Below are 17,568 nucleotides of genomic sequence, written 5' to 3'. Positions count from 1 at the left end.
TCCTTTTTGGGACTATATTTTGTTCCTTTGGCAAATGTGCTTTCTGCATTTCCCTTCCTTGTGCCGAGCTTCTCTGACACTAACTTATGACTAACTCACAACTTATTTCTGTCCAAGGGTGATCCCTGGTTGCTATGCAACAACTTAATTTTCCTGTAAGCCACGTTTTCTTTCACGTCGCAAACTCTTATTAACATGCATGCATCTGAACTAAACTGAAGCATTTGAAATACAGAAACTCAAATTAAACTTAAAGATATAAGCTATTTCTAATACCCAAAAATATGAACATAGATTATTTAAAACTACCTCTGCTTCCTGACAACTAGTAATGCAGAGACCCCATGGGGCCCCGCCACAGCAGATTTGAAATTTGAATTCAATGAAAATCTGGAATTAAGAATCTACTGATGATCGTGAAACCATTGTTGATTGTTGTAAAAAACCATCTGGTTCACGAATGTCTTTTAGGGAAGGAAACCTCTGAGTTAAAGAGGCATCTGCAAGAACCAGATTTAAAGTTGGTTGTGAGAAGACAGACACCTGAGATAAATCAGAAGTTGGTGACACCTTAATACAGCCTGGCCTACATGTGACCCCAGATCCAAGCAATCTGGTTGACCCAAATACCCAAGCAAGCCACTCAGTTCAAGGGTAATTAGGAATAGGTAATAAATGCTGGCCCAACTAGCAGTGCCCATAACCAATGAATAAAAAAACAATAAATAATGCAGGAGCTTGCAGGTCCTCAGGGTAATAGCCACAATGCAAACCTCATTAGGGATGGTCGTCCGCCTGGAACTTGGTTTGGCTGGAGATGGCTGGAGCTGAGAGCAGTATATGATCTGGACACTGTGCCTGAAGGAAGGTGTCGTGATAGCCACTCAGCAGACCATTTTCAATGTGTACCTCTGCAGTTTGAACAAACCAGGTGGCACTTTGCAATATGTCACTGACGGCCATTGTCTCTCTCTCTCCATCGAGGAGAAGGAGGATTGAATGGAGACAGCCATGTCTGATAGAGAGGAGGGTGAGCTATGCCAATCAGATGTGCGAGCCAGTCCCTGAGAGAGTCTGGATTCCTGGACCACACAATATTTTCTAATACCATGTAGATTCCAATAACGATGTGTCTCCTGCTTGATGACACCTTGGGTCTTTGTTGTCTGTTTCTGTTACCCCCTTCTCATGAATACCTGGGCTGTGTAAGGGCTTTGCAGGGTTACCAAATAATGCTAAGTCGAGAGACCCACATGAACACAAGCTCCTTTAACAGTATCTAGTATATCCACATCAAGATCAGCACATCACAGGTGATAATACACTAGTGTGGCCAGAACAAAAACAAGTAATTTAGCAACAACATTAATCAACATTCTTCATTATTTGGTGGTAGGGAGCTTGATTATTGCTGAACAAAAGAGATATGCCGATGAAACTTCCCATTTTTCACTCCTCAGGGCAGCTTTGTAGCAATTAGAAAAGGAACAGCAATTAATGCTGCACGAGAGCTGATTGGTTGGTGAGTGGCCTCTGATTGGTAGAGGTGTTGCCATGGAGAAAGAAGCAGGGAATTGCTATCTCCCCAGTCTGTTGTTTTTAGTTGAAAAAGGCATAATGCACACACGTGTGGTAATGGACGGGGTCCAGTGTGTGAATAAACGAAGCTTCTAATATGGGTAAGTGTGTGCACTGTGAGCCAGGCTGATCATATTAAATTGCTTCTCGGTGTAATTCTTAGCATAATCAGCATTGTTGAGCAAGTGGATTCACATCTTATGTTTTGGGTTTTGCAAGCACGCACTGGTTGGGAATGGTCAGTGACCCGCCAGTCATTGAGACGTATGGCCTAGATACCAAGCATCACACTGGTACTGAAATTCAGAGAGCATAATACTCACTTGTGTGATAGACAGAACCATTTCTGGCTTGATGGCAGCATCCAGTTAGTGGTGAATTGCATAGTCGCAGTGTGAACAGCTAGCTTCACATGTGCTCTCAAGATAGCACCGAGCGAGCATTCGCCATCCTGGAAATGTAGGCCGCAGAATTCTCTACCACAAGGGGGCTTTCAAACCTACGAGGGGAAGGGGGAGTGGTCAGAGGTCATCGGAGGGTTAGGTCTGCAGGTTGGTTTTTTTTATTCATTCGTAGGACATGGATGTTGATGGCTGGCCACCATTTATTGCCCATCCCTAGTTGCCCTTGTTCAGGGGGCAGTTCAGAGTCAACCATATTGCTGTGGTTCTGGAGTCATAAGTAGGCCAGACCAGGTAAGGACAGCAGATTTCCTTCCCTAAAGGACATTAGTGAACCAGATGGTTTTTTCCAACAATCGACAATGGTTCCATGGTTATTGGTAGATTCTTAATTCCAGATCCCCTCCTGATGGCGTCAGATCAGGTCTGTGGGTGGGAGGAATCCTTGGGGGTGGGGCGGGGGGGTTGAAGTGGTGAGAAAGCCATAATGGGGGGTAGTTGGGGTGTGGGGAGTCCTGTGGGGAGGGTCAGGTCAGTCTGGGTCTTTACAATGGCCACCTAGTTGGTGGCACAGTGGCTCACACTGCCAGGGACCAGGGTTCAATTCCCAGCTTGGGTCACTGTCCATAAGACATAGGAGCAGAATTAGGCCACTCAGCCCATCAAGTTTGCTCCGCCATTCAATCATGGCTGATTTTTTTTCTTATCCCCATACTCCTGCTTTTTCCCCATAACCCCTGATCCCCTTATTAATCAAGAACCTATCTATCTCTGTCTTAAAGAAATTCAGTAACCTGGCCTCCACAACCTTCTGTGGCAAAGAGTTCCACAGATTTGCCACTTTCTGGCTGAAGAAATTCCTCCTCATCTCTGTTTTAAAGGATCGTCCCTTTAGCCTGAGGTTGTGCCCTCTGGTTCTAGTTTTTCCTACTCGTGGAAACATCCTCTCCACGTCCACTCTATCCAGGCCTTGCAGTATCCTGTAAGTTTCAATAAGATCCCTCCTCATTCTTCTAAACTCCAATGAGTAGAGACCCAGAGTCCTCAACCGTTCCTCATACAACAAGCTCTTTATTCCAGGGATCATTCTTGTGAACCTCCTCTGGACCCTTTCCAAGTTTAGCACATCCTTCCTTAGATATGGATTCCAAAACTGCTCACCATATGCCATATGTGGTCTGACCAGAGCCTTAATCAGCCTCAGAAGTATATCCCTGCTCTTGTATTCTGTCCCCCTCGACATGACTGCGAACATTGCATTTGCCTTCCTAACTGCCGACTGAACCTGCACGTTAACCTTAAGAGAATCTTGAACAATGACTCCCAAGTTTCTGATTTCCTAAGTATTTTCCCATTTAGAAAATAGTCTGTGCCTCCATTCCTCCTTCCAAAGTGCATAACTTCACACTTTTCCACATTGTATTCCATCTGCCCACTCTCCTAACCTGTCCAAGTCCTTCTGTAGCCCCCCTGCTTCCTCAATACTACCTGTCCCTCGACATATCTTTGTATCATCTGCAAACTTAGCAACAGTGCCTTCAGTTCCTTCTTCCAAATCATTAATGTATATTGTGAAAAGCTGTGGTCCCAGCACTGACCCCTGAGGCACATCACTAGTCACTGGCTGCCATCCTGAGAAGGATCACTTTATCCCCACTCCCTGCCTTCTGCCAGTCAACCTCTGTGCGGAGTTTAGCACATTCTCCCCGTGTCAGCATGGGTTTCCTCCCACAGTCTGAAAGACGTGCTGGTTAGGTTCATTGGACATGCTAAATTCTCCCTCAATGTGCCCGAACAGACGCTGGAATGTGGCAACTAGGGGATTTTCACAGTAACTTCATTGCAGTTTTAATGTAAGCCTACTTGTGACATTAATTAAAAAATAAACTTTAACACTGGAGGTTGGAAGAGGTTTTAATTGTTCTAACTTTCTCTGAGTAAGTATTAGTGTAACTGCCAGAACCATCCAAAATTTGGGATTTAAATCACATTCTTGGTTTGATCCCAGTGCAGTACAATTGCAGAGAGAGGACGTTAATACTTCGGGCAATTGCCGTGCAAATCTATACCTGTAAAACTCTGAGAGCGTAACCCCAGGTCAACACTGAGGAACTCAGAGTTACAGCCATTGAAAATGCACAATGACTGGAAACTTGTTTCAACAAAAGGAAAGCAGGTGATTTAGCCAGTGTGGAGGGGCTGAGAGTATAGAACAAAGAACAGTACAGCACAGGAACAGGCCCTTCGGCCCTCCAAGCCTGCACCGATCATGATGCCTGCCTAAACTAAAACCTTATGCACTTATGAAGTCCATGTCCTTACATTCACATCCTATTTATGTATTCATCTAGTTGCCCCTTAAATGCCACTATCTTACCTGCTCCTATCACCTCCCCGGGCAGTGTGTTCCAGACATTCACCGCCCTCTGTGTAAAAAATCTTGCCTCGCACATCTCCTCTAAACTTTTCCCCTCACACCTTAAACCTATGTACCCTAGTACTTGACTTTTCTGCCCTAGGAAAAAGCATCTGACTATCCACTCTGTCCATGCCACTCATAATCTTGTAGACTTCTAATAGGTCACCCCTCAACCTCCGTCGTTACGGTGAGAACAAACCGAGTTTATCCAACCTCTGAAAAAACCTTGTCAAAAAGTAAAAGGAAGCATTCATAAGGTCTAAAAGGCTTAGGACAGATGAAACCCTTGAAGAATATAAAGAACGTAGGAAGGAACTTAAGGAAGGAGTTAGGAGGGCTAAAAGGGGTTATGAAAAGTCTTTGGCAAACAGGAATAAGGAAAATCCTAAGGCATTTTATACCTATGTAAATAGCAAGAGGGTAGCCAGGGAAAGGGTTGGTCCACTCAAGGATAGTGGAGGGAATCTATGCATGGAACCGGAGGAAATGGATGAGATACTAAATAAATACTTTGCCTCAGTATTCACCAAAGAGAGGGACTTGATGGATGAGGAGCCTAGGGTAGGGTGTGTCGATATTCTGGGTCATGTCAATACTAAAAAGGAGGCTGTATTGGCTGTCTTAAAAGTAAGAGTTTTAACAACGCCAGGTTAAAGTCCAACAGGTTTATTTGGTAGCAAATACCATTAGCTTTCGGAGTGCTGCTCCTTCGTCAGATGGAGTGGATATCTGCTCTCAAATAGGGCATACAGAGACACAAAATCAAGTTACAGAATACTGATTAGAATGCAAATCTCTACAGCCAAACAAGACGCTACGACAATGGATGAATGAACACCGCTCGACAATCACCAGACAAGACTGTTCGCTTCCTGTGGGGGAGCACTTCAGCGGTCACGGGCATTCAGCCTCTGATCTTCGGGTAAGCATTCTCCAAGGCAGCCTTCACAACACACGACAGCACAGAGTCGCTGAGCAGAAACTGATAGCCAAGTTCTGCACACATGAGGACGGCCTAAACCGGGATCTTAGGTTCATGTCACACCATCTGTAACCCCCACAGCTTGCCTCCTGGACTTGCAGAATCTCACTGGCTGTCCTGTCTGGAGACAATACACATCTCTTTAACCTGTGCTTAATGCTCCCTCCACTCACATTGTCTGTATCTTTAAGACCTGGTTGGCTGTAGAGATTCGCATTCTAATCAGTATTCTGTAACTTGATTTTGTGTCTCTGTATGCCCTGTTTGAGAGCAGATATCCACTCCATCTGATGAAGGAGCAGCGCTCCGAAAGCTAATGGCATTTGCTACCAAATAAACCTGTTGGACTTTAACCTGGTGTTGTTAAAACTCTTACTGTATTTACCCCAGTCCAACGCCGGCATCTCCACATCATGTCTTAAAAGTCCCAGGGCCCGATGGGATCTATCCCAGAATACTGAGGGAGGCAAGGGCTGGGGCCTTGACAGAAACCTTTGCACCCTCATTGACTACAGATGAAGTTCCAGAGGACTGGAGGATAGCCAATGTTGTTCCATTGTTTAAGAAGGGCAGCAGGGATAATCCAGGAACTTATAGGCCGGTGAGCTTTACACCAGTGGTAGGGAAATTATTGGAAAAGATTCTTGGGGACAGGATTTACTCACATATGGAAACAAATGGATTCATTAGTGATAGACAGCATGGTTTTGTGAAGGGGAGGTCATGTCTCACTAACTTGATCAAGTTTTTCGAGGAAGTGATGAAGATGATCGATGAGGGAAAGGCAGTGGATGTTGCATACATGGACTTCAGTAAAGCCTTTGACAAGGTACCTCATGGTAGACTGGTACGAAAGGTGAAGTCACGCGGGATCAGAGAAGAGCTGGCAAGATGTATACAGAACTGGCTTGGCCATAGAAGTGATGTGGAGATGCCGGCGTTGGACTGGGGTGAACACAGTAAGAAGTCTCACAACACCAGGTTAAAGTCCAACAGGTTTATTTGGTAGCAAATACCATAAGCTTTCGGAGCACTGCTCCTTCGTCAGATGGAGTGGAAATGTGCTCTCAAACAGTGCAAACAGACACAAAATCAAGTTGCAGAATACTGATTAGAATGCGAATCCTACAGCCAGCCAGATCTTAAAGGTACAGACAATGTGGGTGGAGGGAACATTAAACACAGGTTAAAGAGATGTGTATTGTCTCCAGACAGAACAGCTAGTGAGATTCTGCAAGCCCAGGAGGCAAGCTGTGGGGGTTACTGATAGTGTGACATAAATCCGGTTTAGGCCGTCCTCATGTGTGCGGAACTTGGCTATCAGTCTCTGCTCAGCGACTCTGCGCTGTCGTGTGTCGTGAAGGCCGCCTTGGAGAAAGCTTACCTGAAGATCCAAGGCTGAATGCCCGTGACTGCTGAAGTGCTCCCCCACAGGAAGAGAACAGTCTTGCCTGGTGATTGCCGAGCGGCATTCATTCATCCGTTGTCGTAGCGTCTGCATGGTTTCCCCAATGTACCATGCCTCGGGACATCCTTTCCTGCAGCGTATCAGGTAGACAATGTTGGCCGAGTTGCAAGAGTAGGTACCGTGTACCTGGTAGATGGTGTTCTTACGTGAGATGATGGCATCCGTGTCGATGATCCGGCACGTCTTGCAGAGGTTGCTGTGGCAGGGTTGTGTGGTGTCGTGGTCACTGTTCTCCTGAAGGCTGGGTAGTTTGCTGCGGACAATGGTCTGTTTGAGGTTGTGCGATTGTTTGAAGGCAAGAAGTGGGGGTGTGGGGATGGCCTTGGCGAGATGTTCGTCTTCATCAATGACATGTTGAAGGCTCCAGAGGAGATGCCGTAGCTTCTCCGCTCCGGGGAAGTACTGGATGACGAAGGGTACTGGGTCCACCGTGTCCCGTTTGTCTTCTGAGGAGGTCGGTGTGGTTTTTCGCTGTGGCGCGTCGGAACTGTTGATCGATGAGTCGAGCGCCATTTCCTGTTCTTATGAGGGCATCTTTCAGCATCTGGAGGTGTCTGTTGCGATCCTCCTCATCCGAGCAGATCCTGTGTATTCGGAGGGCTTGTCCATAGGGGATGGCTTCTTTAACGTGTTTAGGATGGAAGCTGGAGAAGTGGAGCATCATGAGGTTATCCGTGGGCTTGCGGTACAGTGAGGTGCTGAGGTGACCGTCCTTAATGGAGATGCGTGTGTCCAAGAATGCAACCGATTCCGGAGAGTAGTCCATGGTGAGTCTGATGGTGGGATGGAACTTGTTGATGTCATCATATAGTTGTTTCAGTGATTGCTCACATGACTCCAAAGGAAGAAAATATCATCGATGTATCTAGTGTATAGCATCGGTTGAAGGTCCTGTGCGGTGAAGAAGTCTTGTTCGAACCTGTGCATGAAGAGGTTGGCATATTGAGATGCGAATTTGGTCCCCATGGCTGTTCCGTGTGTCTGGATGAAGAACTGGTTGTTGAAGGTGAAGACATTGTGGTCCAGGATGAAGCGGATGAGTTGTAAAATTGCATCTGGAAACTGGCAGTTGACGGCGTTGAGCACTGAGGCCGTTGCAGCAATGCCATCATCGTGGGGGATGCTGGTGTAGAGTGCCGAGACATCCATTGTGACGAGGAGTGCTCCTAGTTCAACTGCTCCATGTGTGCTGAGTTTCTGTAGGAAGTCTGTAGTGTCGCGATAAAAGCTGGGGGTTCTTTGTACAATAGGCTTCAAGATGCCCTCGACATAGCCGGAGAGGTTCTCGCACAGGGTTCCATTGCCTGAAACGATGGGACGGCCTCCACCCACCCACCCACCACCTCCTCCCTCCACCCACATTGTCTGTACCTTTAAGACCTGGCTGGCTGTAGGATTCGCATTCTAATCAGTATTCTGCAACTTGATTTTGTGTCTGTTTGCACTGTTTGAGAGCACATTGGCCATAGAAGACAGAGGGTAGCAGTAAAGGGATGCTTTTCTGAATGGAAGGCTGTGACTAACAGTGTTCCACAGGGATCAGTTCTGAGACCTTTGTTGTTCGTAGTATATAGAAGTGATTTGGAGGAAAATGTAGCTGGTCTGATTAATAGGTCCACAGACGACATAGAAATTGGTGTAGCTGTGGATAGTGAAGAGGATTGTCAGAGGATACAGCAAGATATGGAGACTTGGGCAGAGAAATGGCAGATTGAGTTTAATACATTAAAGAGTGAGATAATACATTCTGGAAGGTCCAATGCATGGAGCAATTATGCAGTAAATGGGAGAACCCTTAAGAGTATGGACAAGCAGAGAGATCTGGGTGTACGTGTCCACTGTTCACTGAAAGTGGCAACGCAGGTGAATAGCGTAGTCAAGAAAGCATACGGCTGCTTGCCTTCATCGGTCATGGCATTGAGTATAAAAAATGGCAGGTCATGCTACAGCTGTACAGAATCTTAGTTAGGCCTCATTTAGAATATTGTGTACAATTCTGGTTGCCACACTATGAGAAGAATGTGGATGCTTTGGAGAGGGTACAGAAGAGGTTTACCAGGATGTTGCCTGGCCTGGAGGGTATTAGCTATGAGGAGAAGTTAACTCGGTTTGTTCTCACTGGAACAACGGAGGTTGAGGGGTGATCTGTGCTGTACTTTTCTTTGTCCTTTCTCTCCTCATAGGTAGTGGAAGAGAGTATGTCCGGTATACCTGGGGTCCTGATTAAGCTTGCTGCTTTTCCGAGGCAGCGGGAAGTGTAGACGGGTGTGTAGACGGGTGTGTAGATAGTTTGAGTCATGTTGAGATCAAAAAGGAGGAGGTATTGGGGTTCCTGAGAAGCATTAAGGTAGACAAGTCCCCAGGGCCTGATGGGATATATCCCAGAATACTGAGAGAGGCAAGGGAGGAAATTGCTGGGGCCTTGAGAGAAATCTTTGTATCCTCACTGGCGACAGAGGAGGTAAACACAGTAAGAAGTTTAACAACACCAGGTTAAAGTCCAACAGGTTTATTTGGTAGCAAAAGCCACACAAGCTTTCGGAGCTCTAAGCCCCTTCTTCAGGTGAGTGGGAATTCTGTTCACAAACAGAGCTTATAAAGACACAGACTCAATTTACATGAATAATGGTTGGAATGCAAATACTTACAACTAATCAAGTCTTTAAGAAACGAAACAATGTGAGTGGAGAGAGCATCAAGACAGGCTAAAAAGATGTGTATTGTCTCCAGACAAGACAGCCAGTGAAACTCTGCAGGTCCACGCAACTGTGGGAGTTACAAATAGTGTGACATGAACCCAATATCCCGGTTGTGTGCGGAACTTGGCTATCAGTTTCTGCTCAGCGACTCTGCACGACAGCGACACACGACAGCGCAGAGTCGCTGAGCAGAAACTGATAGCCAAGTTCCGCACACACGAGGACGGCCTCAACCGGGATATTGGGTTCATGTCACACTATTTGTAACTCCCACAGTTGCGTGGACCTGCAGAGTTTCACTGGCTGTCTTGTCTGGAGACAATACACATCTTTTTAGCCTGTCTTGATGCTCTCTCCACTCACATTGTTTCGTTTCTTAAAGACTTGATTAGTTGTAAGTATTTGCATTCCAACCATTATTCATGTAAATTGAGTCTGTGTCTTTATAAGCTCTGTTTGTGAACAGAATTCCCACTCACCTGAAGAAGGTGGGTGTCTGAAGTATGTGGCATCTCCACATACAGTGGATGTGTCTGAAGTATGTGTCTGAAGTATACTTACAATCTCCACATACAGTGGATGTGTCTGAAGTATGTGTCTGAAGTATGTGGCATCTCCACATACAGAGGAGGTCCCAGAGGATTGGAGAATAGCCAATGTTGTTCCTTTGTTTAAGAAGGGTAGCAAGAATAATCCAGGTAATTACAGGCCGGTGAGCCTTACATCAGTGGTAGGGAAATTATTGGAGAGGATTCTTCGAGACAGGATTTACTCCCACTTGGAAATAAGTGGACGTATTAGCGAGAGGCAACATGGTTTTGTGAAGGGGAGGTCATGTCTTGATCGAGTTTTTCGAGGAAGTGACGAAGCTGATTGATGAGGGTAGGGCAGTGGATGTTGTCTACATGGACTTCAGTAAGGCCTTTGACAAGGTCCCTCATGGCAGACTGGTGCAGAAGGTGAAGTTGCATGGGATCAGAGGTGAGCTGGCAAGGTGGATACAGAACTGGCTCGGTCAAAGAAGACAGAGGGTAGCAGTGGAAGGGTGTGTTTTTGAATGGAGGGCTGTGACACGTGGCGTTCCTCGGGGATCAGTGCTGGGACCTTTGCTGTTTGTAATATATATAAATGATTTGGAGGAAAATGTAACTGGTTTGATTAGTAAATTTGCGGATGACACAAAGGGTGGATTTGCGGATAGCGATGAGGACCATCAGAGGATACAGCAGGATATAGATCGGTTGGGGGCTTGAGCGGAGAGATGGCAGATGGAGTTTAATCCGGACAAATGTGAGGTAATACATTTTGGAAAGTCTCATACAGATGGGAAATATACAGTAAATGGCAGAACCCTTAAGAATATTGATAGGCAGAGAGAACTGGGTGTACAGGTACACAGGTCACTGAAAGTGGCAACGCAGGCGGAGAAGGTAGTCAAGAAGGCATACGGCATGCTTGCCTTCATCAGCCGGGGCATTGAGTTTAAAAATTGGCAAGTCATGTTGCAGATTTATAGAACCTTAGTTAGGCCGCACTTGGAATATAGTGTTCAATTCTGGTCGCCACACTACCAGAAGGAGACTTTGGAGAGGATACAGAAAAGATTTACCAGGATGTTGCCTGGCATGGAGGGCATTAGCTATGAGGAGAGGTTGGAGAAACTTGGTTTGTTCTCACTGGAACGACGGAGGTTGAGAGACTGTTAGAAGTCTACAAGATTATGAGGAGCATGGACAAAGTGGAGTCAGAAGGGTGGAAGAGTCAATTACGAGGGGGCACAGGTTTAAGCTGCGAGGGGCAAGATTTAAAGGAGATGTACGAGGCAAGTTTTTTATACATAGGGTGTTGGGTGACTGGAACTCGCTGCCGGGGGAGGTAGTGGAAGCGGATACGATAGTGAGTTTTAACGGGTGTCTGGACAAATACATGAATAGGATGGGAATAGAGTGATATGGTTCCTGGAAGGGTAGGGGGTTTTAGTTCAGTCGGGCAGCATGGTTGATGCACGCTTGGAGAGCCAAAGGGCCTGTTCCTTTGCTGTAATTTTCTTAGTTCTTTGAATCAGTGGATGGGAGGCTGGTTTGCGTGATGGATGTTACGTTCACGACCCTTTGTAGTTTATTGTGGTCTTGGACAGAGCAGGAGCCATACCAAGCTGGTCTGGCTAGGGAGCAGTTTCTGAATGGGAATGACCGGGAAATCTGGTCGCTGCTCAGTCTGTGGGTTATCTGAATGTTTTCATTATTTCCATTCCAAACCCTTGTTTTAACCTCTGTAGCGAATAAAAACACAAAGTCCACTTTAAATACTTCAACACAATTTCCTTTATTCTGTAGCTACTTAAACAACAGTAAGTATTTGCAAAGCAGAAACCAAATACTCACTATCTGTTACTTTACTTAAGGTTGATTTCCACTTGCAATTAAAACCTGGCCAGGATTTTGTTGTCACACGGAAGCAGTTCTTTGTTCTCTTCTTCTTCCAGATGTTATCTCTCCTTGTGAGCCTGCTTCCCGGGTTCTTCACACTGCATTTCTGAACAAGCTCTTTGTGTTAGCAAGGTTCTTGATCAATTGGGCCAGTGGGCTGACGAATGGCAGATGGAGTTTAATTTAGATAAATGTGAGGTGATGCATTTTGGTAGATTGAACCAAGGCAGGACTTACTCAATTAATGGTACGGCATTGGGGAGAGTTACAGAACAAAGAGATCTAGCGGTACAGGTTCATAGCTCCTTGAAGGTGGAGTCACAGGTGAACAGAGTGGTGAAGAAGGCATTCAGCATGCTTGGTTTCATTTGTTAGAACATTGAATACAAGAGTTGGAATGTCTTGTTGAAGTTGTACAAGACATTGGGTAAGGCCACACTTGAAATACTGTATACAGTTCTGGTCACCCTGTTATAGAAAGGATATTATTAAAGAGATTTATTAGGATGCTACCGGGACTAGGTAGTTTGAGTTATAAGGAGAGGCTGGATAGACTGGGACTTTTTTCTATGGAGTGTAGAAGGCTGAGGGGTGATCTTATAGAGGTCTATAAAATAATGAGGGGCATAGATCAGCTAGATAGTTAATATCTTTTCCCAAAGGTAGGGGAGTCTAAAACCACAGGGCATAGTTTTAAGGTGAGAGGGGAGAGATACAAAAGTGTCCAAAGGGGCAATTTTTTCACGCAGAGGGTGGTGAATGGAACAAGCTGCCAGAGGTAGTAGTAGAGGTGGGTACAATTTTGCCTTTTAAAAAGCATTTAGACAATTACATGGGTACGATGGGTATAGAGGGATATGGGCCAAATGCGGGCAATTGGGATTAGCTTAGGGGTTTTAAAAAAAGGAGCGGCATGGACAAGTTGGGCTGAAGGGCCTGTTTCCATGCTGTAAACCTCTATGACTCTGAGTTAAAACTCCAAATGTTCCTTGGTAATCAGCCAATGAATTGATCAGAACTCCAATTGCACCGTTCGATTAGGCCAATCAATTCCAACCACAGTATCATTGGTCACTTCAGGCCTCATCATCTCAGTGCATATTGTTCACATTCCAATACCCAGCTAAGGAACAATGGCTCCCAAAAACCTGTTCACAACTCATCCCTGCCCAGGACAAGCTGTTGAATCTGACACCTTCTGTCTTTTAACAAATTCCAGGCCACTGGCCACAAGGAAAATCCCAGCATTGTGGAAAAAAACAACTTTAACCAAAAAGTCAAGTTTGTTTGATTGAAGATCTTCAGCATATTAAAAGTTAAAACTCCATTCAGCCACATCCTCAATGAGACGACGCAGTATTTGTGCTGTTGATAGGTTAATCTTGTCTTTTGAAGTATGTTAAATCAGTAAACTTTGTATTCATTCCCTCTCATCCCTGCAGAAAATATTGAGCCCATGAAACGTTACAGCATCTCCATCTACCCTCTGCTTCCCAATGGAGTGGCGTGCCCAGTTTCTACTGAAGCATATTCTAAAGAAGGAGGTAAGTAATTCACTCACTTCCCATTCACCTCTTTCTCTGTTCGGCACATGGCAGCTCTTTGATCAGTTTCCATGCGATAGCTGTGTGACATTTCAGGTTGCTGCCTGAGCTCATACTGTGAACAGGACAAGCTCGGATCGAAGCTGATGGCAGAATGAAGTTGATTAGCATCAGTCTCACCGAGCATTTCTCAAACTATCTCCATCACTGAGGTTTCTCTTTTCCACTAACATTCTCATCAATCTGTACTGTATCTTTCGGAGGCCCTTGCATTTTTTCTGCAGTGCTGGTACAAATACTCCATTTACAGTAATGAAGACGTTAGCCACATTATAAAGTCTCACATTCATAACACCTTCCCTCTAAAAATTAGAAAAGATATTTGGGACGACCTTACCAAAGGAATTCAGTGCCGAACAAGTGTGAAAAGAGGGAATTGTGCCAATTTTTTGGGCGAGCTCCCAGTCACAATCTTGCCAGTAGGGGACAGGGCAGAGCCTATTTTCCACCTCCCCTCTGCAAAGTTCCCCGCTTCCCTCCCTCCTTTGGAGCTCCCCCCACCCCATTCAGACCCTGCACTTTTGGCACTGCCCAGGCTGGCATTGAACAAGGGTCACTGCCCAGCTTTCCCCCCGACCACCCCGGGGGCTTCAATGGCCTCTGGTCCCACCAGCGAGGCCATCACGATGGTCCCGTAGGGGGGACCATACATGATCCACGCTGGTGAAGACCTTGCCCGATGAGGGGATAAGGGCAAGTGAGTGATAAGTTAATGAACCCAAATTTTTCCCCTCCCACCCGATTTTACGAGCTTGCCACACTGATCGACTGGTGGAACAAGCCGGTAAGATCACCTGCATTACCTTCGTAATGATTACCTCCATTACCATGGTAATGATTATCTATAACACCATCAAAATATATTATAAATATTTGAACAGTTAAGTTAATACATTCAGTCTGGGGACTTTCCTCTTTTGTCCCATTTTGGATGGGATCTTGAGGGGTGAACAGGGATCTCAGCCGATGTATGGTGCACCTGCGTCACCAAGGCCAGTCTCTTGCTGCCACTCTGCCCCCCTCAACTCCCTGCGCTGGAACTCTCACTCTGTCTGACAACCAATGAAAGGTCAGCAGCATGGTGGCACAGTGGTTAGCACTGCTGCCTCACAGTGCCAGGGACCCGGGCTCAATTCCGGCCTTAGAGTCATAGAGGTTTACAACATGGAAACAGGCCCTTCGGCCCAACTTGTCCATGCCGCCCTTTTTTAAAGCCCCTAAGCTCGTCCCAATTGCCCACATTTGGCCCATCTCCCTCTATACCCATCGTACCCATGTAACTATCTAAATGCTTTTTAAAAGATAAAATTGTACCCGCCTCTACTACTACCTCTGGCAGCTTGTTCCAGACACTCACCACCCTCTATGTGAAAAAATTGCCACTCTGGACACTTTTGTATCTCTCCCCTCACACCTTAAACCTATGTCCTCTAGTTTTAGACTCTCCTACCTTTGGAAAAAGATATTGACTTTCTACCTTGTCTCTGCCCCTCATTATTTTACAGACCTCTATAAGATCACCCCTCAGCCTCCTACACTCCAGAGAAAAAAGTCCCAGTCTATTCAGCCTCTCCTTATAACTCAATCCATCAAGTCCCGGTAGCATCCTAGTAAATCTTTTCTGCACTCTTTCTAGTTTAATAATATCCTTTCTATAATAGGGTGACCAGAATTGCACACAGTATTTCAAGTGTGGCCTTACCAATGTCTTGTACAACTTCAACAAGAGATTCCAACCCCTGTATTCAATAGGTCACTGTTTGTGTGGAGTTTGCACATTCTCCCTGTGTCTGCCTGGGTTTCCTCTGGGTGCTCTGGTTTCCTCCCACAGTCCAAAGATGTGCAGGTTAGGTTGATTGGCCATGCTAAATTGACCCTAATGTCAAGGGTTTAGCCGGGTAAATATGTGGGTTACAGGAATAGAGCGTGGGTAGGATGGTGGTTGGTGCAGACCCGATGGGACGAATGACCTCCTTCTGCACTGTAGGGATTCTACAACTCTTCTGTCATCAATAGGCAGTGGCTGCGATTGGCAAAGCCGGATGGCTGAAGCTTCGGATTGAGGGGTGACCCAGACACGAGTGAGTGATGGCAGGAAGAGGCAGTCTGGAAGATGTCCACGGGTGTCACAATCAAGATATGAGAGAAATATCCTATGGTAACACTATTACATAGATTTGGCCCAATCTGTTTCAAAGCACTTCTTTTATTTGCTTTGCCACTAACTTAAATAGGGACATAGGATTAGGAGCAGAAGTCGTCAAATTCAGCCCTTCGAACCTGCTCCGCCATTCAATCAGATCATGGCTGATCTCTCCCTGGTCTCAAATCCACCTCCCCACCTGTTCTCCACATCCCATTATCCCTTTTTAAATTAGAAATATATCTATCTCCCCCTTGAAACCATTCAACGATTCAGACTCCACCGCACAATGGGGGCGGCGAGTTCCACAAATTCACCACCCTCTGTGAGAAGTAGTTCCACCTCAACTCAGAGTTAAATCTGCGCAGATATGTCATTTCCAAATAAAAGACGATGACATTAATGAGCAAATTTGGCTTACCTGCACAATTACAAATCCGCGTCCCCTTCTCCCCGCGCCCCCCTCTCTGTGCCCCACTCCCCGCACCCCCTCCCCGTGCCCCCCTCCCCGCGCCCGCTCTACGCGCCCCCCTCCCCGCGCCCACCTCTCCGTGCCCCCTCCCCATGCCCCCCTCCCCACACCCCCCCTCCCCTCTCCATGCGCCCACCCCCCCCCCCCCCCCCCCCCCCGCCCTCCCCGCGCCGGTCTTTCCACACAGCAATCTTCTGTCACTCAGTCAATTTTTTGGAGATTTGGGAGCTTTGTGTTGTTACTGGGTGGGGGCGGGGGGGAGGGGGGGAGGGTGGGGGGTGGCGGTGGGCACTGGAGGTGGGCAATCTATACATGCCAGTGAGCCTGTGCACTGGGAGACCCTCTCCCAACTCCCACGGACATTGGACGACCCCCCCACCCACCACATATTCAGCAGCATGTTCGCCCTCACCTCGCCATGGGTTGTTGGCATCGGAGCAGCAGGCCCTCCTCTTGGCTGACCTCTGAGAACTCCCAACCCCCATCATGATCCTCTCTGCGATCCATCCCTGCATGAGCCCCTGCTCATAGCCCCCCCCCCCCGCCCCCCCCCTCCGGCATCAGCCCTCCCAGGCCGCTCCCCCGATCCTGCCGCTGGTACTCGATGCGCAGCTCGCATAGCCAGGGTGCCTGGTGCCACTGCCAGTAGTGATTAGTGTGTGTGTGACGTCACACCGAGCGGTACGAAGCCTGCAGGAGGGGGCCGGGCACATGTCGAACTCACGAATGAGATTGAAATCCAGTCAACCTCGTGTTAATAAGCCTCGTCTCCTCTCTCGGTGAGATGTGCTTTGCGGCGTGCAAAAGGGACTGGGAGGATCACAAAATGTTTGGAGCCAGGCGTGATTCGGATTTTTAGCTTTGCACTCTATTTTCCCTGCTTACCGCCATTTGTGCCAGGCACGGTGAGGTGATAAAATTCTCTCCAAATAATAATTTGCTTTCGAGCCTCATCAGACAAGAATGAGGACATGTGACATTGAAACAGAAAGCTGAGATAATTTCCAGCAGCATATCCTACTCCCGTCATGAGTACAAGAGATACTCTGGGTTGATCATCAACATCAACCACTGGGACAGTCATTCCTGAACGAGCGCCAGGCAATCTGAAAAATGCCACAGTCTTGTTTTTATTTCCAGCATTCCAACTTCATGGGCAGGATTTTCCATGCCCCCTGCCGCGGTGGAGGCAGCGGGATCTTCCAGTCCTTCTGCTTTCAGTGAGGTTTCCTGTTGGAAGCACTTCCCACTGCCAGCGGGGGCTCATTGTTGGCAGAACTGGAAGATCCTGCTGGTGGGAATGGCCAGAGAATTCCAGACAAAGATAACTGGGGCAGGATTCTCCGACCTTGCTGTGCCATTGTTAGATCACA

The 17,568-nt window shown here is 46.8% G+C and overlaps 1 protein-coding gene across 1 annotated transcript in view; it reads left to right on the top strand.

Annotated features, from left to right (window-relative positions):
• The window catches only part of LOC144486379 (granulocyte colony-stimulating factor receptor-like), a 274,469-nt gene that overhangs the window by 193,799 nt on the left and 63,102 nt on the right, over positions 1-17,568 (top strand). Inside the window, exon 11 of the mRNA XM_078204416.1 lies at positions 13,419-13,520. Coding sequence (XP_078060542.1) covers positions 13,419-13,520 — 102 coding nt within the window. The remainder of the gene's footprint in view (positions 1-13,418; positions 13,521-17,568) is intronic.

Source organism: Mustelus asterias, unplaced genomic scaffold (genome assembly GCF_964213995.1).
Source record: "Mustelus asterias unplaced genomic scaffold, sMusAst1.hap1.1 HAP1_SCAFFOLD_327, whole genome shotgun sequence".
In the NCBI taxonomy this organism is placed as follows: Eukaryota; Metazoa; Chordata; class Chondrichthyes; order Carcharhiniformes; family Triakidae; genus Mustelus; species Mustelus asterias.
This window is presented reverse-complemented; position numbering and strand designations above follow the sequence as displayed.